Here is a 26,708-nt window from a genome sequence, read left to right as displayed (position 1 = left end):
CCTCCCAAAAACGTATAAATATGTTCTATTTTTAATTGTTTTAGTGTCCCAAAAACATATTTATACGTCTTTTATGTTTTTTTGTTTTTGGGTTTTTTTTTGACAAGAGGCATCTCTAGGTTCTGTTGCACCTAAACTGCAATGCACAATGCTCAAAACTCATTTTAAAGCAATAAAACTGGCTACTGGAGGGCCGTAGCGCATTTTGTAAGAACTCATCTCGGGCCAAGAAAGGAAGTGAAGAAAAATAGTCAGGAAACGGAAGTTGGAGGGCTCTTGTGAAGACGCGTGAGAATTTGTGAAAAATGTGGAGAACGATTGGGGAAAAAAGGGAAACGACACTGGAGGAGTGTTTTGAAAAGAAAACGAAACCATCGTCAAAGAAGGATTAAAAAAATCTATTTTGAGAGAGACGGTGACGGCCACAACAGCGTCAGGTTCCACACGCGTTCTACGGAGCTCACGTTGCGTTACTCCTTAGCCCGAGGTTGAAACCAACGATGAAGATGATGAAGACAATGAAAAAAGTGAGACCGATCTTGATCCAGAATCATCAGATTATAATTGTTCAACAGTTCGTTTAGTTAGGTGTTCATAAATTGCTACTTTGCAATCAAAAGCTCTATTTGTCTTGTAGTTTGTTATTTTGTAAACGAAAACATTATTCAGATGTTTGGGATGTCACAAAAGCAAAAAATGGCTGTGTTAAAGTCAATGTTTGTAATGTATGCTTTAACCAAAAGCTCAATTTCTCTGTTTTTTCACCAGAAATTGGAAAATTGCTCAAAATAAGCTATTTTCTAATCCTCATTTCTAAAGAATGGAAAAAGATATGAACTAACTTTTTTTCTGCTGAAAGAAGAGAGTCTAATCTTTCTTTTGGTGTATTCCATGTTTATATAGCAATAGAACGGAATTTTCTGTGGGCCTTGCAAAATCAGTCAAAATCCAGTAAAACGGCCAGGAGCGAAGGAGGTTGCACCGGTGAAAATTGCTGGGAATGAATGAGTTAATTATTCTTTTGGGTATATGAGCATTTGATTATATACGTATTTATCATAATAAAAGTCTTACCAACTCGGCAGGCTCTCTGGGAACACGTTAGGGTAAGGGTTAGGGTTTAGGCAGAGTACAGTACCGTAGCATTCTTTGCAAAGCATCAGTCAATTTCATCACACGCTAATTTGTCCCATGAAAAATAATGAAAACCGGACCTTTTTATGAATTTATAAAACCCCGGACAGGATGTAAAAAGTGGACATGTCTGGGGAAAAGAGGACGTTTGGTCACCCTAGTTTATTCTGCCTTCCTTGAGCCCTGACCAAAAACTTACTGCATAAAAAGCTGAAACGTCGTCTGGAGAAAGCAACTTGTGTTATGATCGTGGGCAGAGAACCCTAAAACAGGCACATGATATGGCCAGGGTAGGAATTAAAGCAGTTTATACCATCGGTTTATATAAGATGAGTCCACACAGAAATATTCACAACTTGAGAAAACACTAACAGTAAACTGAAAGAGACGGTCTAGCAACATGGTGGAGCTCTGGCTGGCTTATGTAGGCAGTTGAGGATGATTTCTGACACCTGGTGTTGTTCACTTGTAAGGTGCTGGTCCTGTAATGGGATGACAGACACACCCACACACTCGCCCAGCCTGGGGCCTGACATCTTGAGATAACTAAAGCAGTTTTCTAATGAAGAGTATTGGTAGCCTATTTGCATGCATCAGTTTAGTCACAAACCTACATTACAGTAACTACCAGTGAGAGTTCTGAATGTCTTTAAACAGTAGTTTGTTATATATTATAAGTTTATGTTATTTCATTTGTTTCATAGAGCTTCACTAATAGTCCTACCCCAGTTCCTCATATCGGACAAAGGCCTTTGTTAATCCAAGGAAGACATATCCCACACAATATAATAGTTCTCTTGCAGCAGGAGAAACTTTATTACATCACTGGAAAATATCAATCTTCTTAACACACTGCTCTCAAAGGAGCCAATAAGAAAACGTCCCACTGGCCTCAGCAGCCAAGAAGAAACAATTCACCAAATGTACAACAATGACATCTCCCAAAAATGTTCAGTGGAAGTTCGGTTCCTTCAAGTGAGGAACTGCTGAATGTCCCGTTGCAGTTCTTCATTTCGTCTGTGAGCTTCATCCCGGCTACGCTCTGCATTTCTTAGGCATATTTCCAAAGCTGACACACGCCGACGCTCCGCCTCCAGAGTACACCGAAGCTCAACCACAGTGGCCCGTAGCTCCTTCAACTCCTGCTGAACACTGCAAGACACAACAAAAGACTGACTCAAATATCATGGATCCAAAGACAACAACAAAAATTACGGGAAGAGATTTCTCCAGATTCTCTGACTGATTTCATGATACAGTGGTAGCTCTTGTTACGAACGTCTTTACATACAGAATTTTCAGGTTACGATACGCCTCAATGGGAAAATATTGCCCCTTGTTACGAAGGAATTCTCACGATACGAAAGGCAAAAATACAGTATGGACTGCTAGTCAGTGGTCACAGCTCCCAGAGTTTACTGAACGTAACATAATTACGGTATTGGCCCAAATATAAGGCGGCCCTGATTATAAGAGGACCCCCTCTTTTTCAAGACTCAAGTTTGAAAAAAAGACTTTCTGAACACCAAATTAATTTTTATACAGAAAATAATTACAGTACATCTGAAACAAATGATTATTACAATATATTTGAGAGAAAAAGCATTTGCCTTATTGAAATCTTAATATCTGAACATTTAAATATGTAAACTAAAGTCCAATCACATTCGTAAATGAAAGGCTTCTGTTTTTTGAAATGTAAATAAACCAATCTATTATGATAAAACAACAAAATTGCAATAACTGCATTAATCATCAAAGTGAGGTCTAGCTGTAAATGTAGTCTTGAAACAAATCTGAATAAGGAAAAACATTGCAATAAAATAATGCAAACTGGTTAAACTTGAGAGTAGCTGAGATCTGTCATGACAGGACATTACTCCTGAAGTTCAACATTTCCTTCAATGATATCTGGCGCCATCTAGCGTCGTGAATGGGTATAATGTCTAGACCCCGAATATAAGACGACTCCCACTTTTTCAGTCTTATTTCAATGCAAAAAAAACACCGTCTTATATTCGGGCCAATAGGGTATAGCTGCTTTACCGTCATAGAATTCACTAGACAGCTCCTACAGACATTGCGCCACGGCTTCCTGTAGGGGGCCGGGCCAGGCAGAGGATTGAGGAAGCTTTCACTGCAATAAACTCAAACACACGTTGCGTTCTAACGCCGGATATAGGTGGAAACAGTATGAACGTTTCAATGCTTACAAGCAGGCAGGAGTGTCTCAAGAGTGATATGGTTGAGGATTCAAGGTAATTATTACATATAAAAGCACCATGCATGCACTTTGAAACGTTGTGAAAAAAATGAAATGGAAAAATTTAGCTTAACTTTAGCTTGAAATATTTACGTAAAATGATAACTGCCCATTTTTTTTTTTTTTTTTTTTTTTGCTTTTAACCAAGAATCTAGGCTGTTTTACGTTGATATCTATAGAAATTCCGGGATTTACGTAATTATGTACAAGAATTTTCAACTTAAAAAGTTCTTTGTTTTTGCGTTGGCCCCCATGTTGGATTTTGTATTCATACACAATAGCTTTACAATTACTTTACATTCAAATAATCAGGTAATTTTCGGCCAACTGCCCGTTTTTTGGTAAAAAAAAAAAAAAAAAAAAAAATAGTAATTTAGACATTTTGCGTCCACATAAAAAAAAATTCGGCTTTTACGTGTTTTATTTTATGTAACATTTCAATCTAAAAAAGTTGAGGGCCAGGTAGCAGGCAGGACGTGCTGAGGCAATAGTGACATCGGAATTCAACCTAAATAACTTGTGATTGTAGATAATGCAAAATTTGCTTTTGTTGAGTAAAATTAAGATGATCTTGCATGCTTTCCTCAAGTATTAAGTTTCTGATGTGAAATTTGAGTGATTTATTTGCTGTTGAAAACTTATTTTAAAATTGCACTAAATTAAAAAGATTAAGTCACTTTTTCGGGCAAAAAATCTATATGATATGTTAAATATTGCGATTAATACTGAAAATATAGGTGATAATCTCTGCATTTGGTGATTTTGTGCATCTAGCGTCAAATCTGAGAATTTTATAGGAAAGCCTCTTCTGAAGACGGTACACATGGAAGCCCGCAAACAGTTTGCTGAAGACATGTCAACAAAGCACATGGATTACTGGAACCATGTCCAATGGTCTGATGAGACAGGCGGGCTTTCTTGTGTGCCGTCTTCAGAAGAGGCATCCTCCTGGGGTGACAGCCATGCACACTAATTTGATGTCGAGTGCGGTGTATGGTCTGAGCACTAACAGGCTCACCCCCCCACCTCTTCAATCTCTGCAGCAATGCTGACAGCACTCCTATTACGAGTGACATCACATTTTGGAGGAAAAATGACAAGCAGTACTCAATTTGGACATTTAGGTATGTACGTAGTTTCTATGGGGTGTACTCACTTTTGTTGTCAGGGGTTTAGTTATTAATGGGCATATTTTGAATTATTTTGAGGGGAAAATAACTCCATTACATAAGCTGCACACAGACTACTATTCATTGTGTCAAAGTGTCATTTTGTCAGTGTTGTCCCATGAAAAGATACACTTAAATATCTGCAGAAATGCGAGGAGTGTACTCATTTTTGTGGTACACTGTATATAGCGCATTTATCTACATGGTTACCATGCCCAAAGCGCTTTACATTTGCACACATTTACCCTTTCACACACACATTCACACACCAACGGTGCTACTGCCATTCAAGGTGCTGCCAACCCATTGGGAGCATATTAGGGTTCAGCGCCTTTCCCAAGGGCATTTTGACAGTGGGCAGTCATAGCCGGGCATCGAACTGCTGACCCTTCGGTCCCAGGGAAACTCTAGCTACCAACTGCACCCGCCACACCCTATTCTTTGTTTTTTTACATAATACACAATTCTTATTTTGAGTTTATCGTGCAATAATCTAATTGTAACGTGTATTTGCTACATGTTTTAACGAATTTGTATGCTTTGTAAAATATTTATGTGTGAATTCTGGGGGGTTTGGAACAGATTAGGGCAATTACATGGATAACGCGTTTCCGCTTACGGAATTTTCAGTTCAAGAAATTACTGTACTTCCAGAACAAATATATTTCGTATGTAGAGGAACCACGTTATAATGAACTTTAGATAAAGAAATCCCCAAATTCCTTGTAATTTTATGTTGAGATATAATTCATTTGAACTGTTGTAATTAGGGGTGTGACAAAAAATCGAAATGGTGATATATCGTGATACTTTGTATCCCAAAGGTTATCGATATACTCCAGTCAAGTATCGAGATATCATTTTAAGAAAGTGTCAATGTTTAAGAAAAAAAAGAAAAAAGAGAGAGAGAGAGAGAGAAACCATCAAGTTGCTACCAAAATCTTAATAATAGTGTCTCAGTTAACTCTAAGGCTGCCATTGACGGTGCTCAACGCCCAATCCATTTAGACTGGGAGCGTTAGTTCATTCAAAACCAGAACATTCACAGTCATTCGGTCCGATTTTCGGGGCATTTACAGGTCACTTGCTATTTATTTTACAGCAGTCACTGCCTATTCATTTGGGTGATTCCCAGGTCACTTCCTGTTTTGTAACTCAAAATTAACAGGAAGTGACCCATAAAATACCCCAAAATCAACACGAAGTAACTGGAAATGAACAGGTAAATGACCTTAAATGGCCCGAAATTACCTCATTGCCTGGCATTGGCTGCCACTGACGGCCATAGACGTTCAATCTGTTTGAAGTGGGAGGGATGGCAGCGAATGAACATTCGTTCATTCGCTGCCACCCTCCCAGTTCAAATGGATTGGATGTCTACTGGTGATAAACTCATTCCAATTCACAGCAGAAACTTTCTTTTCTGTTTATTAGTAGTTTTTAGAAAATCCTAGAAAGATTTCCTGACCAATGTATCGATAATCGTTGAATCGTCAGATCATCGTTATCGTGAGCTCTGTATCGCAAATCGTATCGTATCGTGAGGTACCAAGAGGTTCCCACTCCTAGTTGTAATATTTGCGTACACATTTTATGGACCTTGCCCAATTTTTGCTTGTGAACAACTGACCCTTTTGGAGATGTCCTTTTTGTATCCAATCATTACACTCACCCGTTTTCTATCAACTGACACTCACAATATTTATAAATTAAAGTATACATGTTCTTTAAATGAGGGGATAAAGCACGGACTATCATGATAGAACACGCAAATCCCACAGAAGTTTTAATCCAGGACGTTCTGAATGTAAAACAGACTAACACCTAGCACACCATGCTAGGGTAAACCGAATAAAAAAAATAATCCTCACCTGTCTAGACTCTTTTGGCTGTCTTTTTTCTCTTCAGTTCTGTTGTTGACCACCTGACTTAAAACACTTCCTGTCAAGGGCTCATCATTCCTTCCAGTCAGAGCAGGTTGGGAGTCCCTTTCAGTTTGTGGGGAGTTTATAGTAGTGGAGGCTTTGTTATAGTTTCCCTCTGTCTCTTTGATAGTTGCTGACGAACCTTTTAAAAAAGATCCTGAACTGCGCAGATCCAGGATTTTAAAGATGTCCTCTGACAACGTTCCACTCTTATCTTCCTCAAGCTCTTGGACACGACTCCAGCGAGTGATGGCGCCAGCCTTTGCTGCCATCCCCGTGAGGGGGCAGTTGAAATTGGGCAGAGTTTGAGTGCGTTTGCGAGGGCTCCCGGACCAGTTGTCAGAAGATGACATGGAATCTTGCCGCAAAACTGGACTGCTGCAATTTCCTCTGATGAGACCTGGACTGTCATCTTTTTCCAAATCAGTGGACTCAGAGAATGAAGTATCACTCATCTAGAACAAAATTATTCATTGTGAAATATTTTGTACAGACAAAACAAAACTTTGGCAATTCACAGGGTTGGGTACCTCAGTAGACCCCCACCCCACAAAGTTGCGAGGAGAGTTCTTGTTGTTCTCCGACTTGTTGGAGAGAGGCGAGGGAGGCTCATCATTACAGACAGGAAACAAGTCCTCATGCTGTCGAATCATTTCTGTCATCAACTTCTGGATGTGAGGAGTAGCTGTGAAGAAAAACATTATTATTAAGGTCTCATTTATTGGATAAATTCAAATGAATATTGTTTCTGTATTTCAAATACAAAGTTAATAAAATATGGAAACAGCTGATAACAGATTTAAAAAATGAACGAATACAGATACAGGTAGTCCCCTGGTTACGAATGAGTTCCATTCCTACGCTGGCGACGTAACTCGAATTTCCACTTAAGCCGGAATTAACCCTTTAAAAAATAACTATCCAGAAAGTCCAAAAGTGTTTTATTTTGTTTAATGATGGAGGATACACTGCCCTCTGGTGGCAGCGTTGGGTGTAGCTCGACTGTCGCCTTGGCCTCTATGATAGAGTAGGAGACTCGTCTGACATGGATATAGGACAGCTGCCCTCTCGTTTGGCCCGCATAAGGCTGTAAGTTTTTTTCAGCTAATATAATAATGTGCATGCATTTGTAATTAAGTTTAGAGGTGCAGTTTGTGGAGTTATGAGTGAGCGATTTGCTATGAAAATTGTGAATACGTTAGCATTCGTAGCATTTAAGCTAGCCGACTTTTGCTAGGCAAATTAGGTTAATTCAAACTACTAAATTTACATTTTGATCAGATGAGATGGATGTTAGAACACTAATTGTTTTGTGCCAGGTGTTTGACAATTAAAATGCATGTCTTTTTTAACATAAATCTACATATGTGTGCTACAGCTTTAGAAATGGTTATGAGTGAAGGAAGGAAAACGCTTCAAAAATCACGATTGCCTTGTTTGCTGTCTGTCAAGCTGAACAACTCCTTGTTTAGTGAGGACAGAACGCGTCAAGTTAACAAAGTTAAAAATAAGATACTGTGTGGTACAATAAGCTATGACCGTAGACATTAGTGGACGAGACTGCGTCGTCGTCGAAATTGTGTAAATCGAGTCAGTCTTAACCCGGGGACAACATGTATATTGTTTTACCAAACACGAATAAGTAAAACAAAAGGTAACACTTTATTTGAACTCAGTGTCATAAGACTGTCATAAGACAGTCATTTTTGGTGCTTTCTCGACAGTCAAGATAATTATGACATGACACTGTCATGAACATTAATGAATGCTTATGACAGATCTCATTTAGTGTCTAAACCCTAAAACTCTAATCCCAACCCAAAGACATTTGACAAAATCTCAATATTACATCAAAAATGACATAATTTACTAAATGACACTCAATGACATCTGTCATTAGCCCTCATTCATATTCATGACAGGTGTAATGTCATCATTATGACAGTTTTATGACATTGAGTTCAAATAAAGTGTGACCAAACAAAATGCTTGATTATTGTACCGTATCGTAAGACATTATGAAATATTTGTACCCTTCATGACTGAAATGGGATCTTCTAACTGTGGTTTGAGCAGGTTGATCCCCATCACAGTGGCCAGGTTCTCCACATTCATCTTGTTGATGTTGGAATTCAGCTGCACCTCAAATAAGAATCTGTGGTACACAATTGAAGTTGTTTTTACTGATTTCATTCTGCTTCTTGTTCAAAGAAATTGTACATTTATGACGAGTTTCAGTTTACCGGCAGACATAACTTAGAAGATTATAGTTCATTCTAGGAAGAAGGGCAATCTGTTTCTCTAACTTTTCTCTACCCTGAAAGAACACATTTAGTCACACAACAATTTTACACATATACATAATGCATCATCGAGGCAAAACAGACTTCTTTATTGCCAGAGTCCAACATGTTGGTGCAGTCCAAAAAGTCCTGGTACTGAGACCATGGAACCACAGGTTCAGGCAACTCTCGCAAATACAGCTTGAGCAGCGATGCCACTGTGTGGACATCTGTATCACTGTGGGGAAACCACACACTAAACTCATTACACAACTAATTGTCGACAAATATATTTACACTTGTTGGGGGGTGTATGACATATCTGCATCTTTGAACCACAAATCTCATGTAATTATGCAGCCAATGACCATAAAGTTGTCGTTCACTAGCATTACACTTAACCACATGCAGAAAGCCTTAATGTTTTACCATATAAGCAGTGCAGAAAAACAAAGCTTATCAAATTGAGTAACACATGCATGCATCCTCTTGCGTACCCAGCCAGAACAGGATGTGGTGTCATCTGGCCCTTCAGTTCTCTACAGGTCTCACTACTTTCTTAAACAAGAACTGTTGGTTTGATTTTGTCTTTGACCACTGTGTTCGCAAAGTTATTAGGAAGAGTGAAAGTATTAGTTAACTGAAAAATAGCTCTACATGAACTTGTTTTTTTTTTCAGCATTATGTACGTTTTATGTAATTGAATTGGGTCAGTGCCTTTTATTATAGTCAATTTAAGTTCATTACTAAGGTTGGGTCCAACTCAATTTACTCAATTTATTTGAGGTTGCACAGTTTATTTACAGTATATAGGTTCAGTCCATTAAAGCTTGTACAGGTAAATTTCACTGCTGCAGACAAATTTGAGTCCTTAAATCACCTACCAGTTGGAAAAATGGAAGGAAAACAGCCACAACTCGTGAATTAAGGAGCAGATTTGTTTACCAATCACTATAATCTCACAGCAAACATCTTATTTGCATAAATTTTCCACAAAGGTCTCTAGTCTTGACGACAGCAACAAACTATAAATAATATAAGACAACCCTGATTATTAGACGACCCCCTCTTTTTCAAGAAGTTTGAAAAAATACTTTTTGAACACCAAATTAATTTTTATACAGAAAATAATTACAGTACATCTGAAACAAATGATTATAACAATATATTTGGGAGAAAAAGCGTGTTATTTTGTCTCATGAAAATCCTAATATCTGAACATTTAATTATGTAAACTAAAGTGCAATCACATTTGTAAATTAATGGGTTCTGGTTTTTTAAATGTAAATAAACCAATCTATTGTGATAAAACAACAAAATTGCAATAACTGCATTAACCATCAAAGTGAAGTCTAACTGTAACTGTAGTCTTGAAACAAATCTGAATAAGGTAAAACATTGCAATAAAATAACGCAAACTGGTTAAACTTGAGAGTAGCTGAGATCTGTCCTGACAGAACATCGCTTCAATGGTATCTGGCGCCATCAAGCGTCGTGAATGGGTATAACATCTAGACCGTGAATATAAGACCACCCCCACTTTTTCAGTCTTATTTCAATGCAAAAAACACTGTCTTGTATTCGGGCCAATATGGTATACTATATACTATTTTCACCGGTCAAACCAGTTTGAACCAGTCTTAACAGGATTGTACTGGTCTGAACCATTCTAAACGGGATTAGATTAGTTTAAACTGGTCTAATCTGTCTTGAACTGGTGTAAACTGGATTACATCAGTTTGAACCGGTCCAAACTAGTCTGATCCTGTTTGATTGGGGTTTCAAAATAGGATTAGGGTTCCTAATTTTAATTCAAACTAGGGTTAGAGCAGTACTTCTCAAATAGTGGGGCGCGCCCCCCTGGGGGGGCGCAGAGCGATGCCAGGGGGGGCGCGTGTGACCTCGGGGAACATGCTTTTTTTTTTTTTTCTGCCGTACTGGAATAAAGTGTACTTGCGCATCCACTCAGTGGGTGGCAGTGGCGCTCTCATTTTCAGAGTGCGTGCAGTATTTTTGAACTAAGGAAGAGCACTCATCACACAGAAAACAAATATGAAGGTCAGTGCGCCGCCGCCGTTTTCGAAAGCCGTTTTCCGACCGGACTCACTCACGCAGCGACCCACTGTCTTGTCCGGTTCTCACGCCGCCGCCCGATAAGTGCCATTTTCGGCTTGGGATCGTAACGACGACCGCCCTCACCTACGGTTCTACCTCGGCCGCCGAGAATGCGCTTTGTTCGTGCCGTTTGCCTTTTAGCTTTGACTTTTAATACTGTGGGTGATGAGGAAAGACTGTTTACTGTGTCTAAAAATAATTATAGCGGACCGCCAGAAGCCAAATCAATTAAGACGCCACTTAAAGACATTCGACCCCAATCTCATTGATAAGCCGCTTGATTGTTTTTCAGCGAAAACGTGCCGAATATTGCCAACAATCGTCCTGCTTTGTCAGTGTTATATCAGTAAACCAGTGAGCATTGTTAGCATGCTCATTGCAATATGACTCCACACCATTGCAAAGGAGGTAATACTGAGTGTGAGCAGCAAAAATAAAAACTGTCCTTCTGTCCAAGGACACTCTTTTTTTCCTTTATTCATTTTTGTTTTTTCGGTCAAATTTTTTGGCATATTGTCCTCATGAGTGAATGTTTCTAATCATTTTTAATTTGTTATTATTTACTGATTTTATTACATTTTATTTTTCTGTATCAAATGGTCAAAAATGTACCTTGAGTGTATTTTTACAGTTTGAATGTGACTTTTTTTTTTTTTAATTCAGGCAAATTGATGCACGTCGTCTTCTCTGTTACAAACAAAACAATGTTAATAAAGTTATACTTTATTATAAGTTGATCTATGTTACTTTTTTTCTTTATTAGAAAAAAAGGACACAATATTAGGCAGATGCGTATTTATAATAGTAATTTTATAGACAAATAATACTATTTACAGTGGCGGCAGAGAGTTTGGGGGGGCGCGAAACATTTACGTCTTGCTTGGGGGGGCGTAGCAGAAAATAATTGAGAAGCACTGGGTTAGAGTATCAAATTAGATTAGGGTTAAGGTTCACAATTATAATTTTAAAATAGGTTTTCAAAATATGGTGAGGGATCCAAATTTGGGATTAGAGTATCAAATTAGATTAGGGTTAAGGTTCACAATTATCATTTTAAACTAGGTTTTTCAAAATATGGTTAGGGATCCAAATTTGGGATTCAAACTAGGGACAAGGTTTACAATCATGGCTTCAAACTAGTGTTAGGGTTTACAATTATGGTTTCACATTATCGTTAGGGTGTGAAAGTAGGATTTAATACCAGATTAGGGTTTACTACAAGGGATGCAAATTAGTGTTTAGGTTCCAATATAGGGTTTCAAACGGGGCGTGAGCACACAGTAGGGTTCCTACCTTGTACAAAACTCCCATTTCAATACACTAAAGCAACCCAAAGCCATCACATAGTCATCATTCTTCACAGATGTGTTCAGGCACTCTTTAGGGTGCTCTAGGGGCGGCCGTGGTGCAGATGGTAGCTCGAGTTGTCCTGGGACCGAAGGGTCAGCGGTTTGATTCCTGGCTATGATTGCCCACTGTCAACGTGCCCTTGGGCAAGGCACTGAACCTTAATTTTCCCCCAATTGGGTGGCAGCACCATGTGTGTGTGTGTGAAAGGGTAAATGTGTGGTAATGTAAAGCGCTTTGGGCATTGTAACAATTTAGATATATGCGCTATTTAAGTATTATTCATTTACCATTGACTCTTGAAGGGAAAACAGATTTTGAACAAGCTATCACTATATTTTGCAACGCCACATACCCTGTGGACAGCGCGTGGTTGGAGCCAATTTTATCCTACAGCCACAGCAGGACAGAGACACAAAGCACGCCCTGAAATTCTGCAAGAACTATTTAGGGAGCGGACAGCTCCTATTCTATCTGTAATGGATTGAGTGGCCAGCACAGTCAGCAGATCTTAACCCTATTAAATTGATTGGCTCCCTATACTTCTCCAACATCCCTGGGATATGATACCACTGAGGACGACTGATATACAAAATGGATGGATATTTGAAGATAAACGAATAACACAGAGGAAGTGTTTGTATGACCTGGGGAAGGAAGGCCTCTCCCCTGCATCAAAGGCGTCTCTGAATTGTTTGACCGCGTTGTCTTGACCAGGGAGACGAAAGATGCCCTCCTCGTTGAGACCATGTTCTCTGATATATTCCACACATTTCTGGACCAAGATGGGCACCATTTGGGGCCCAAAACGTTGCTCATACATCACTGTTTCACTTAGGCTTTTTCCAAAAACTGTAGGGGACAGAGGAGACATTTTACAACTTGGATGAATAGTCTCCACACATCATTCTAAGGAAAACACTTTGACATTATTATTTTTAGGAAATAGGTTTGAACTACAATAATCCAAAAGAATAAAAAAACTTCTGTAATAACTGACTTTATATTTTGGGGACATTTTTAGAGTTGCATTGACTGTTGAAGTAATTTGATGTTACCGGACCTCCATTCGGAACCCCGATGACCCTGCGCAGAGTTCGGAGCCACTCATCCATTTCAGTTTGGGAACTTGCCATGAACACGTGAGGACATCGCTCTTTGTCCCCATTTGTAGATGCTGTAATTAAAGACTGATTGAGTGTTCAGTATACAAGAATAAGATCAAATAATCCCCGTCAAACAACCCTTACGTGCGCGTGGTCTGTATTACGTCATGCGTCGATGCAAAATAGGAAGTTTAAAGGTCACCAAAAGGAAATACAAGTGCATAAATAGCGCTTTGAATGTTCTTGTAAATACTGAATATTTCTTTGATGACAATCTCACCTGGTATAATTTCAAAGATGTACTTTCCAGGCTCGTCTGTGTTCAAGGGGAGTTCGTTGACCTTACTGAACTGAAGCTGGATAAGTCCCTAAAAACAAAATACTGTAAAAACAGGATTGTGGACAAGCACCCGTTGAATGTAATGTTTTTTTCATTAGCCCTATTCAAACTGTACACATACAGCTCTAAATTCTAGGGTTGTTAAAATCATGTTTTTTTGCTCCCGATCCGATCCCGATCGTTTTAGTTTGGGTATCTGCCGATCCCAATATTTCCTGATCCGATTGCTTTTTTTTGCTCCCGATTCAATTCCAATCATTCCCGATAATTTTTCCCGATCATATACATTTTGGCAATGCTTTGAAAAATGAATGAATGAAAAAATGCAATGAAAAAAAATGAATAAAACTCGGACGAATATATACATTCAACATACAGTACATAAGTACTGTATTTGTTTATTATGACAATAAATCCTCAAGATGGCATCCACATTATTAACATTCTTTGTGTGAGAGGGATCCACGGATAGAAAGACTTGTGACTTTGTATATTGTGACTAAATATTGCCATCTAGTGTATTTGTTGAGCTTTCAGTAAATGATACTGCAGCCATTCAACCCAAATGCATGATGGGAAGTGAAACAATGACTGTGCGTAGTGCTACCAATTCAAATATCTTCTCTGCGTTGGGAAATAACATAAGGTGTTAAAAAAAAAAAAAAAAAAAAAAAAAGACCAATTGCTACCTTGCTTCCCCACATTGTTTCCCATGATATTTCTAATCGTAGGGAGAGGGATTGTAAGGCTTTAGCCTATTTAAAAAAGGCTCCAAAAGCTGCCAAAATTCACTCTACTCATTTTACGCTGCCTTTTATCTCTCTAAATGGGTAAAACGGCGCCATTACAGATTGAGCGCGACAATGTGTGAGTGGGTCGTGCAACGCATGCATTAATTGCGTTAAATATTTAACGTGATACATTTTTTAAAAATAAATTACCGCCGTTATCGGGATAAATTTAATTACCCTACCTAAAGCCTAAACTAAAGACTCTGGATGAGTGTAACATATTATGTCTGTAACGTTAAATACAATTAGAAAACGATTTAATTAAAAAATATATATATATTAAAAAAAGGCATGGCCGATATTTTTTTGCTGATTCCGATACTTTGAAAATGACGTGATCGGACCTGATCGATCGGGATGCCGATCGATCGGGACATCTCTAGTAAATTCCTAAATTATCTCAACAAAAATAAAATGATTTTATTTGAATAATAAACAGTATATATTTACACATTATTCGGTCCAAATTATAATCATAAAAATGATTGAAAATATACACTAATGAAATATTGACTAACAGTGTTGTTAATAAAGGCGTTAGAGTTGAACAGCGTAACAAACGGCTTTATTTTTGTCAGTAGTGAGTAAAATCTAATTAGTTACTTTTCCCATCTTTGCAACAGCGTTACGGTTACTGAGGATGTGAAGGTGCGCGTTACTAAAATTTGGTTGAATGACGAGCGAGATGTTTGAGAGACACGGAGAGAGCAGAGCGGGAAGGGGGAGGAGGTGGGGGGGTTGTGACACCCTTTCAAACACAATGCTAGGTGGCTCGGGCGAAAAACGGGGGAACACAGAGAATTTTTTTCCCACTGTATTCTCGCGATTTCCCGCGAAAACCGCAAATAAAAAACGAGGGAATACAGCAAAAAATAAAAATGTCACTGTATTCCCCCACTTTTCTGCAAAAAATGAGGGAATACAGCGAAAAAAATGTCACTGTATTCCCTCGTTTTTCGCGATTTTTCGCAGAAAAGTGGAGGAATACAGTAAAAAAAAAAAAAAAAACACCAATGGGCGTTGTCCTTGTAGATGCTACAATATAATAACAATTTATTTTTGATTTTTATCACCAAAAATAGACACCTGCTCTAAACTTTTCTTGAATGACATATTCATAAACCTTGTGTAAAGTTTTTAAATCAAAACAACTAGAGCAAAGAAAGGGCGGGGAAGACATTCAAAGGCTCACCTTCATATTGAAAAATATAGAATGGCGGAAAACACTCAGGTGACTTGAAGCTCCACTTTTTGCCAATTTTCAAAATTGTCCGATATGCATGTGTAATACATCATTGGAAAGCTTAAAATCTCAATTTTCTGGGGGAAGACAAATTTTGAACAGGAGGCCATTAAAAAAAAAAAAAAAAAAATTTTTAATAGCAAAACCCTGTCCGGAGGTGAGAGCACGCGAGAGCAGAATTACAGACGCAACGACTTTAACGAGATATTATTGCGTACTTACCTTGTTTCGATCCAAAAACTCCATGTTGCATGTATCACCGAGTGTCAAGACACAGCTTGTGAATGGCCACAGCTGGATTTTGGGGGGATTTTATGGGTGAAACATGATAATATAACAAGGGTCGCGATGCAGAAATTGCAGACATCAAAGAGTGGTCGAGATTTTCTTTTTCATATCTTTGCCCTTTTAAACGTTTTTTTTGTTTGTTTTTTGTTTTTTCCCAATATTTCTTTGTTTGGATCAATTGTTTATCATCTAACATATTGGAGAAAATGCGACTAACAAAAAAAAAAATACAATTAAGTGATAGTTATTATATCCGTGACTTTTTTAAAGACACCATATGTCTAAAAGTTTAAAATATGTAACTGAATAATTTTTTATAGTTGTTCCTTTTTTTTTTTTTTTAAATCGAAATATTAGAAATCAATTAATGATTCTAAGCTAAAAATGACAAACATTTTGAATAATAAATATAATTAATTACCTTCGTTTTATGGCTGGGTTGAAACAAAAGCGGTTGCGCGACGTCTGTAAACAGGGTTTTCCAGGGTAAAACGGACAAATTAAAAATAGCTCAGGGGCTTAATGCACCATGAATCTGCTATGGCAGCATACAGACATATTGTTCTATCAAAAACAACAGTTGTTTTGGCTTAAAATGCAGCAGTTTCTTGTAAAGAGCTGTGCAAGAGCAGAAACTGCTTTTTCAGTCTTGTCTGTGTTTTCCGCCATATATATCAGGGGTGTGATGGTACACACAAGCCACAGTTCAGTACGTACCTCGGTATGAGGGTCACGGTTTGGTGTGGGTTCAGTACCACAGGAAAAACATAAAGGCTTTTTTCTCACAACATTTGAAAGTTTGTATACCATTACACTCTTACATACATACAGGTGAAATTTAAAAAAAAAGTAAAAAGTATGACCTATGTATTTTTTTGACTGAAAAAGACAGTTCAGTTCAATCAGTTCTTATAAACATATTTGGTTTGAAAGACGTTACAGAATGGACCATGTCACGTGTAGAACATGAAAAGTAATGTCAGTTACATTGCGGATAGGGTTGTTCCAATCATGTTTTTTTGCTCCCGATCTGATCCCGATCGTTTTAGTTTGAGTATTTTCCCGATCCGATTGCTTTTTTTTTTGCTCCCGATTCAATTCCAATCATTCCCGATAATTTTTCCCAATCATATACATTTTGGCAATGCATTAAGAAAAAAATGAATAAAACTCGGACGCATATATACATTCAACATACAGTACATAAGTACTGTATTTGTTTATTATGACAATAAATCCTCAAGATGGCATTTACATTATTAACATTCTTTCTGTGAGAGGGATCCACGGATAGAAAAACTTGTGACTTTGTATAAAATGCATGATGGGAAGTGGAACCATGACTGTGCGTAGTGCTACCAATTGATATATCTTCTCTGCGTTGGGATGCGCTGCGATGATATTTCTAATCGTAGGGAGAGGGATTGTGAGATTATAGCTGGTTAAAAAAAGGCTCCAAAGGTTGCCAAAATTCACTCTACTCATTTGACGCTGCCTTTTACCTCTCTATATAGGTAACACGGCGCCATTACAGATTGAGCGCGACAATGTGTGAGTGGATCGTGCAGTGCATGCATTAATTGCTTTAAATATCTTAACGTGATACACTTTTTAAAAAATTAATTACCGATGTTATCGGGATAAATTTGATAACCCTACCTTAAGCCTAAACTAAAGACTCTGGATGAGTGTAACATATTATATCTGTAACGTTAAATACAATTAGAAAACAATTTAATTGAAAATTATATATATATTAAAAAAAGGCATGGCCGATATTTTTTTGCCGATTCCGATACTTTGAAAATGCCGATCGATCGGGGCATCTCTATTTGCAAAACAAACGAACAATTGAACCCAACTGTTTGGCTGGTTTTCAAAAAACATTCCACCCCCAATATAATGATAGATATGTAAAATTGTCGCTGTCAAAGCCTACTTTCTTACCAGGACAGTGGTTTCTCGATCATCTTTGTGGTAACTCAGCGTGCTTCCCCTCAGGACTAGATAGCGCTGATGCCAGTTTTTCACTAAAGACTTTTGCTGTTTCTTCAACCAGCCTGCCTTCAAAGGCTTCTCCATGGACTTGAATGAGCGTCGTGAGCCCGGAGTCGGACCAGGGCTTCCTTCACCAAGTAGTGTACTCTTAGAGCGTACTGGAACAACAAAAAACAGTTGAAGTAAGACAAAAGTCTCACATAACAGGAAAGAAACAAAAACATCTGTGTTGCTTTACAGCTGCTCTTCCTCTTTTTGTTGTGAACATGCACCAGCCTTTAAGGGTTAGGCTTGTTTCGTCTCTTGCTTATCATTTCTGGGTGGATGGAAACTGCATCTTTGTGTAAACCAAGTTCCTGTTGAGGCGGCCGACACAGAGCTGTAATTGTCTTGTGACAAAATGATTGCAAATGGACAGTATAAAAGTGGTAGAATGTTGTCATAGAAAAGAAGAGAAAAAGCAGTACCCGTTGAGGAAGTTTTCATTTCACTAGCTGAGGCTTCTACCTGTAAGATTAAATATTTTTTGGTCTCCTTTTTCTCCTTTCATTAGAGACCGCATGCACAGTCACACCACAAACTGGCATTCAGGGTTAAGTCAAACATAACATTTCAAAAACCATAGATTTCATAATTTATTGACATCACACATTCCCCATACACTGCATTACGCCTTCCTGAAGGGGACCGTCCAACACTCTGCATCATTTATTAGCAGTCGGTAACATGCAGCGATCGAACGCCGGATTTAGGTTGAAAAAGTATGAAAGCTGTACTGCATACAAAAAGGAAGGATTGTCTCAGGAGTGATTTGTTCGAGGATTCAAGGTAATTATATTTTTCATACTATGCATGTATTGTGAAACGTTGAGGAAAAAAATCAATGGGAGAAATTAGCCGTTACAGCATTGGCATTATACTTCGCAATATTAACGTAAAATAACTGCTAAGTGCCCGGCTTTTTGCTTTTAACCAACAATGGAGACTGTTTTACGTCCATATCTATAAAGAATTCAAGGATTTAAGCATTTATTCACAAAAATTTTCAACGGAAAAAGGTTTTTGTCTACATATGGCGGCCGCTAATTTCCTTACTGACTAGCGTCATAGTTCGCAATATTTACGTACAATAAATGCTAACTGCACGTTTTTTTTCTTTTAACCAAGAATCCAGACTGTTTTAAGTCCATATCTATAAAGAATTCAGGGATTTAAGCATTTATTCACAAGAATTTTTAACGAAAAAAGCTCTTTGTTTACATATGGCGGCCACTAATTTCCTTACTGACTAGCCTCATAGTTTGTAATATTTACTTAAAATAAATGCTACCTGCCATTTTTTTTTTTTTTTTTTTTTTTTGCTTTTGACCAAAAATCAAGACTGCTTTAGATCTATATTTATAAAGAATTCAGGGATTTAAGCATTTATTAACAAGAATTTTCAATGGAAAAAGCTCTTTGTCTGTGTTTCTACTCGGTCGGCTTTGACGGAGATAGGCCCCCTATGAATCTGCTCCGTGCCCCGTGTCCCGTCAATACATTATGAAGTCTATGCAAAAACAGATTTGTCTATTTGTACTTCATTATTGATGACATTCTATTCCTTGAAGGAAATCCAGACCACAAAGATTCAAGAGATGTCATACAAGTGTGCAGTAGTTACAACTAGTTTCAATTTCTTTTTGTCGTTATCATAATCTCTTCATTTGGATGAATTGTGTGCTAAAAAGGACTAGGACATTTGACTTTAAATCCCTGTAAAGCAGGAATATGTCTGCTGAGTTATATACACCACAGAAAAGAAGAGTTACCAACCTGCCAAATTTCAATAAGACTCGCCTTCATGAAGGCTCAAGGGGATAGAGACATTTGGATTGGTCGATATACAGTAATATTGTGTTTTTGTGTTGTTATTTTGTCAAAAAATAAATAAATGAATAAAAAAGATATAAATTCAGGATATATACAGTGGTATGAAAAAGTATCTGAACCTTTAGAAATTTCTCACAAATTTCGGCATAAAATCACCATCAAATATGATCTGATCTTTGGCAAAACCACACAGATGAAAATACAGTGTCTGCTTTAACTAAAGCCACCCAAACATTTATAGGTTTTCATATTTTAATGAGGATAGCATGCAAACAATGACAGAAGGGGGGAAAATAAGTAAGGGAACCCTCTGCCTAACATAAAGAGCAATTGAAACCAATTTTACTAGGGCTGTCAAACAATTAAAAATTTTAATCTAGTTAATTACAGCTTAAAAATTAATTAATCGTAATTAATCGCAATTCAAACCATCTATAAAATATGCCATATTTTTCTGTAAATTATTGTTGGAATGGAAAGATAAGACACAAGATGGATATATACATTCAACTTACGGTACATAAGTACTGTATTTCTTTATTATAACAATAAATCAACAAGATGGCATTACCATTATTAACATTCTGTTAAAGCGATCCATGGATAGAAAGACTTGTAGTTCTTAAAAGACAAGTTATAGAAATTTTATATCAAAACCCCTCTTCATGTTTTCGTTTTAATAAAATTTGTAAAATTTTCTATCAAAAAATAAACTAGTAGCCTGCCATTGTTGATGTCAATAATTACTTACACAATGCTCATGGCCTATAAAATCAGTCGCACCCAAGCGCCAGCAGAGGGCGGCAAAACTCCGAAAAACACAACAAGTACACTTTTCACTGTGCTCTTATTTTAATCTGTTTGAGCGGGGCATTTGTGCGTTAATTGCGTCAAATATTTTAACGGGATTCATTTAAAAAATTAATTACCGCTCGTTAACGCGATAATTTTGACAGCCCTAATTTTTACCTAACATTTTAAGTCAGGTGTGTGCCCAATAACTGATGAGTGTTTTAAAGCTGCCCTGCCAACAATAAAACACACACCTGGTAAGAAATGTCTTGATGAGAAGCATTGTCTGATGTACATCAAGGCTTGGTCAAATGAGCTGTCTGAATACATGTGATCAAGAATTGTTGATTTGTATAAAGCTGGGAAAGGATACAAAACCATCTCTAAAAGTCTGGATGCTCATCAATCGACAGTCAGAGAAGTTGTCTACAAATGAAGAGAGTTGGGCACTGTTGTTTCTCCTCCAATGAGTGGCCGTCCACCAAAGATGACGCCAAGAGTTCAGCGCAGAATACTCAGAGAGGTAAAAAAAAGAACTCTGAAGTGTATGCTAAAGACTTACAGAAATCACTGGCACATTCTAATATATCTGTGCACACATCAACTATATGTAAAAGTATGGCCAAGAATGGTGTTCATGGAAGGACTCCACAGGGGAAGCCACTGCTGTCAAAAAAAAAAAAAAAACATTGTTCTTCATTGTTCATTGTAAAATATTTTCTGGACTGATGAAACCAAATTTGAATTGTTTGGGAGTAACACACAAAGTCATTTGTGGAGAGAAAATGGAACGGCTCACCAACATCATTGCCTCATCCCCACCGTGAAGCATTGTCGAGGGAGCATCATGATTTTGGGGCTGTTTCGCTGCCTCAGGGCCTGAACAACTTGCAATCATTAATGGAAGAATTAAATCAAAGGTTTATCAGGATGTTTTGCAGGAAATCATGGGGCCGTCTGTCAGACAGTTGAAGCTAAAAAGAGAATGGATGCTGCAACAAAACAATGATCCAAATCACAGAAGTAAATCAACGTCAGAATGGCTTGAGACGAAGAAAATACACGTTCTGGAGTGGCCTAGTCAAAGTCCAGACTTGAACCCCATTGAGATGCTGTTGCATGACCTTAAGACAGCGATTCATGCCAGACATTCCAAGAATCTGACTGAACTACAGCAGTTTTGTAGAGAATAATGGACCAAGATGAGTCCTGATCGATGTGCCAGACTGATCTGCAGCTACCGGAGGCGTCTGGTTGAGGTTATTGCTGCCAAATATTAAATGTAATGGTTCACTTACTTACAATCCCCCCCCCCCCCCTTATGTGACTGTTTGCATACTATCCTCATTAAAATATAAAAACCTATAAATGTTTGGGTGGTTTTAGTTAAAGCAGACACTATTTTTTCAGCTGTGTGATTTTTTTGTTCATTTGTTTACAGGTGGAAAACGCTGTTAGGCAAGGGAAGACAACTTGATATGCCTCACAACAACACTCACTGTATGTTGACGGACATATATCGAGACTACGTGCATTCTACTTTGATGATGGAAGGCTCGACTTATGCCCCACCTTCGTTGATATTTTACTAATAATTCTATAAATTGGGATTTATTTACCTGTTTTGCATATGCACCAATCGTTTTAAATAAAACAAGAAATGGAATCATGTTCTCCAAAAGTTTTATTGCGATAAATATCTGCAATAAAAAAAGAACATACTATTTGTGTTTATATGTACATGTGTGATGAGCTCATAATACCATAACTATAATCTAACCAGACCATAATTTTCGCACTATAAGGCGCACCTGACTATAAGCCGCCACCCACCAAATTTGGCACAAAAACCTAATTTCTTCATAGATAAGCCGCGCTGGACTATAAGCCGCAGCTGTCCTTACTGTATTATGGGATATTTACACCAAAAGATATTAACCTGTAACACTTTATTTGACAGCGACATCATACGACTGTCATAAGACCAAATGGACCCCCATGAAGCTTTGAACCAATTGGCTGTAAAGCTTCATTGCTTCAAGGAGCTTCATTTGGCCATCACCCTGGAAAAAAATGCCACTTCTTAAACGAGGGAAAAAAATATTTTAAATGAGATAAGATTTGCAAGTAAGAAAATTCTGCCAATGGAACAAGCATTTTTTGTCTTGTAAGAATTCTTAAAATAAGACATCCATTCAGGATGAACTAGTAAAATATAACTAGTTTCAAGATCTCGTTGAACTAGTAAAATATAACTAGTTTCAAGATCTCATTCATCCTGAATGGACGTCTTATTTAAAGAATTTTACCAAGACAAAAATTGCTTGTACCATTGGCAGAATTTTCTTGTTATACGCATAATCTCATCTCATTTCAAGTAATTTTATACTTGTTTTAGAAGTGGCATTCTTTTCCATCACTGCTCCCTTGCTGCCACCTGCTGTCAACGCTGTTGTTGTCCAACATGCCTCCTACCATGCATTGCAGCGCTAGAGATGTAAATAACATCAAAATTCATATTCTGTGCTGTATATTTCTTCGGTTACTGTTCCGGTTGTTTCATTAGTTGCTAGTTATGGTATTTTGTAACACTTTATTTGACAGTGTCGTCATAAAACTGTCATTAGACAATCATAATTATCACATGACACCGTCATGAGCATTAATTAAAATGGACATAGTTAGTGACATAATTTGCCAGATAACACTTAACGACATAAGTATTCTGTAATGCCCATGATAGTGTCATGCCATAATTATTACAGTCTTATGACGCCACTGTCAAATAAAGCGTTAACTTATTAACCCAAATAAACCAACAAATATGCCGTGCTGAACTAGAGGCCGCAGGATTCAAAATGAAGGAAAAAAATTAGCTGCTTATAGTCCAAACATTACAGTATTTACTTGTAACAACAAAATTCGTGTCAACCTTTCTGCATTCGACAATTGTAATATTATTTGTAGTTTTGCCTCATTGTGGTCACTCAAGTGGTCAGCGTATCAATCTACACCTAATGTTAACACAGGCTGCACAGATTGTTAGAATTTTGTTCACGAAAGATCAACTAAGTGATAAGAACAAATGCACGCTTCATCTACGTCGTGCTGAATCAATTTTTGGAGATTCCGTGGGTTTGTCTGGTTTGATTCTGCAGTTTTAACTTTGTCTACACATTGCTCACTTCAACCGCACTTAATGTTGTTCTGTCTAAACCGGAAGTCCGTAGCAGAAAATGTCAATGACAGTGCTGCCCATGTTTCGCACAGGAAACTTGTCTATATAAGTATACTGTATACAGTATATCATGCCACGTGATAGTGGTGCAATTTAGTTAACGTGGATGCACTGAACATTAGTACGTTTAATGTAATAGCGGCCTAATTGAGTACTGCATAATTCTCAATACTTGCACACAATTTTGACAATGATCATATTTTAAAACAAGTCTCAAATTCACTTTACGTATCAACTAGGTTACTGGCACTGACGCCTATAAAAGTCAATTATACGGCTGTAGGAAGCTGGCAATGAATAAATTTTAATGCGCAAGACTGTCATGTAAAATATTGTATGGTGTAACAAAGGACAATGCACACATAGATAGGCAACTTCCCCAATGCAGAGCAAATACACATTGACAGACACAGTACTCTTACAATAATCTAAATATCAATTTCTCTTTTTGAAGTCACATCGAATTAAGACCCTCACAGCTCCTGCACACAAACAGTTCAACAGGATGTGTCTTCCTGTGATTGTGATGTATTCCCATCCACATTCATTCCAAGTCAGCACGAAGATGTCACCGCATGCGTGCAAAGCTCACATATCAATGTTGGAAATAGGCCCGAGGCAACAAGGTGTGTGATCCTATTATCATGCAGATACAAGTAAGCTCAGTTTTATTAGGTTTACGATTCACGAATATAATAAACTATACTATAATTGTTATAGTTATGTTATACATGGAAAAAAGTAGGTGACTACAGTTAATGTCATTATCAATATCAATACAATCCAAAATTTCATTCCATGACTGTAATCCTATCTCCAGTGCGATGATAATGCATTGGAACGGATTGTACATTTTTACAACCCACGTGTAATAGAAAATAAAGAGTTTTAGTCAGTAGGCAGAAGTTTCTACTGCTATTGAAGTTTGATACGTCCTGCAGTCAGTGAAGGCAGCACGGCCATCTGCTTACCAATGCGAGCTGTCTCAACTTTGAAAGTGCTGAAATCCCAGTTGCGAGGTAGTTTCAAAGACATGATGTAGTCCTCAAGTGTTTAATTTTACATACACACACTCACACATACACGTTAGGCAGGACGCGCAAATCACACTTCCTGCTTCCTGTGTGTTCTTTTTCTTTTTTTCCACTCAATATTTTAAACATTCATGTTTCCTCACAGCCTTTGCTTCCATGTTCAAACTTGTTTTGTGTAAATTTCTTTCAAGGTGATTCACGAAAAATGCACAGGTGTTTTGAAATGTTCATGGAACTACACATAATAAGCTACTTGTCATCGTTCTGTTTGACACCCACAATGATGCACACGTAAGGCAACGTTTATTTGTTTTGCAGACTGAATACAATGTACAGTGGTCCCTCGTTTTTCGCGGTTAATGGGGACCAGAAGCCGCAGCGATAAGTGAAAAACCACGAAGTAGCGCCCCCTCCCACCAAAAAAAAAATATATATATATATATATATTTTGTGTGTGTGTGTGTGTGTGTGTGTGTATATATGTGTTCAATGTATTTATTCAGATTTCATATTGGAAAGCGATACATATAGGAAATGTTTTTTCACTTTTTTACCAAAGTAGTATAAAAAAAAAAATTGAATGGAATTTCTCATATTTCTGCATAAAATTACCCTCAAATGTGATCTGATCTTTGTCAAAATCACACAGATGAAAAAACAGTGTCTGCTTTAACTAAAACCACCCAAACATTTATAGGTTTTCATATTTTAATGAGGATAGTATGTAGTAAGTGTGTAGTAAGTGAGCAATCACATTTAATACTTTGTGCCCCCCCCCCCCCCCCCCCCCCCCTTTGGCAGCAATAACTTCAACCAGATGCTTCTTGTAGCTGCAGATCAGTCTGGCACATCGATCAGGACTAATCTTGGCCCATTCTTCTCTACAAAACTGCTGTAGTTCAGTCCGATTCCTGGGATGTCTGGCATGAATCACTGTCTTTAGATCATGCCTCGGCATCTCAATGGGGTTCAAGTCTGGACTTTGACTTGGCCACTCCAGAACGTGTATTTTGTTCTTCTGTAACCATTGTGAAGTTAATTTACTTCTGTGTTTTGGATCATTGTTTTGTTGCATCATCCATCCTCTTTTTAGCTTCAACTGTCTGACAGACGGCCCCAGGTTTTCCTACAAAACATCCTAATAAACATTTGAATTCATTCTTCCATTAATGATTGAAAGTTGTCCAGGCCCTGAGGGTGCAAAGCAGCCTCAAATAATGATGCTCCTACACCCTGCTTCACAGTGGGGATGAGGCAATGATGTTGGTGAGCTGTTCCATTTTCCTCCACACATGACGTTGTGTGCTACCTCCAAACAATTCAACTTTGGTGTCATCGGTCCACAAAATATTTTGCCAAAACTTCTGTGGAGTATCCAAGTGCCTTTTTGCGAACATTAAATGAGTAACAATGGGGTTTTTTTTAGACAGCAGTGGCTTCCTCCGTGGAGTCCTCCCATAAACAACATTTATTTTTGGCTATAATTTTACATACAGTATAGTTGATGTGTGCACAGAGACAATGGACTGCGCTAGTGATTTCTGTAAGTCTTCAGCAGGCACTCTAGGGTTCTTTTTACCTCTCTGAGTATTCTGCGCTGAACTCTTGGCGTCTTCTTGGGTGGGTGGCGACTCATTGGGAAAGAAGCAACAGTGCCAAACTCTCTCCATTTGTAGACAGCTTCTCTGACTTTCGATTGATGAGCATCCAAACTTTTAGAGATGGTTTTGTATCCTTTCCCAGCTTTATACAAATCAACAATCCTTGATCG

The 26,708-nt window shown here is 37.8% G+C and overlaps 1 protein-coding gene across 4 annotated transcripts; it reads right to left on the bottom strand.

The window, feature by feature from the left end:
* Positions 1-1,920: 1,920 nt before the first annotated feature.
* arhgap25 (Rho GTPase activating protein 25) lies at positions 1,921-24,988 on the bottom strand. Of its 4 annotated transcripts, XM_057831763.1 has the most exons (13): positions 21,039-21,702; positions 18,469-18,581; positions 18,240-18,357; positions 17,951-18,159; positions 13,622-13,709; positions 13,299-13,412; positions 12,883-13,087; positions 8,879-9,011; positions 8,735-8,808; positions 8,525-8,646; positions 7,022-7,176; positions 6,438-6,946; positions 1,921-2,286 (listed from the first exon to the last, which is right to left on the bottom strand). In XM_057831763.1, exons 4-13 carry the CDS (start codon positions 18,083-18,085, stop codon positions 2,106-2,108), a joined length of 1,716 nt encoding a protein of 571 aa, XP_057687746.1. In that variant the 5' UTR covers positions 18,086-18,159; positions 18,240-18,357; positions 18,469-18,581; positions 21,039-21,702; the 3' UTR covers positions 1,921-2,105. The 4 variants fall into 4 exon arrangements, with proteins under 4 accessions (XP_057687746.1, XP_057687745.1, XP_057687744.1 ...); XM_057831762.1 differs by lacking the exons at positions 18,240-18,357; positions 21,039-21,702 and adding an exon at positions 24,875-24,895 and having other exon boundaries at positions 18,469-18,508; XM_057831761.1 differs by lacking the exons at positions 18,240-18,357; positions 18,469-18,581; positions 21,039-21,702 and adding an exon at positions 24,875-24,988.
* Between the last annotated feature and the right edge of the window lie 1,720 nt (positions 24,989-26,708).

The sequence above is a fragment of the Corythoichthys intestinalis genome, chromosome 3 (genome assembly GCF_030265065.1).
Source record: "Corythoichthys intestinalis isolate RoL2023-P3 chromosome 3, ASM3026506v1, whole genome shotgun sequence".
Lineage (NCBI taxonomy): Eukaryota > Metazoa > Chordata > Actinopteri > Syngnathiformes > Syngnathidae > Corythoichthys > Corythoichthys intestinalis.
Note: the sequence above shows the minus strand (reverse complement) of the source record. Positions and strands in the feature narration are given on the sequence as shown.

What these genes read in the sequence shown, in the direction of transcription:
- arhgap25 (XM_057831761.1), bottom strand. Translation starts at nt 24,938, where the DNA reads ATGTCTTTGAAACTACCTCGCAACTGGGATTTCAGCACTTTCAAAGTT. An exon ending in GAGAGGCCTTCCTTCCCCAG is followed by an intron (nt 9,012 to 12,882) that starts GTCATACAAACA and finishes GTTTCCCCACAG; the next exon opens with TGATACAGATGTCCACACAG. An exon ending in CTTCTAAGTTATGTCTGCCG is followed by an intron (nt 8,647 to 8,734) that starts GTAAACTGAAAC and finishes TGTGTACCACAG; the next exon opens with ATTCTTATTTGAGGTGCAGC.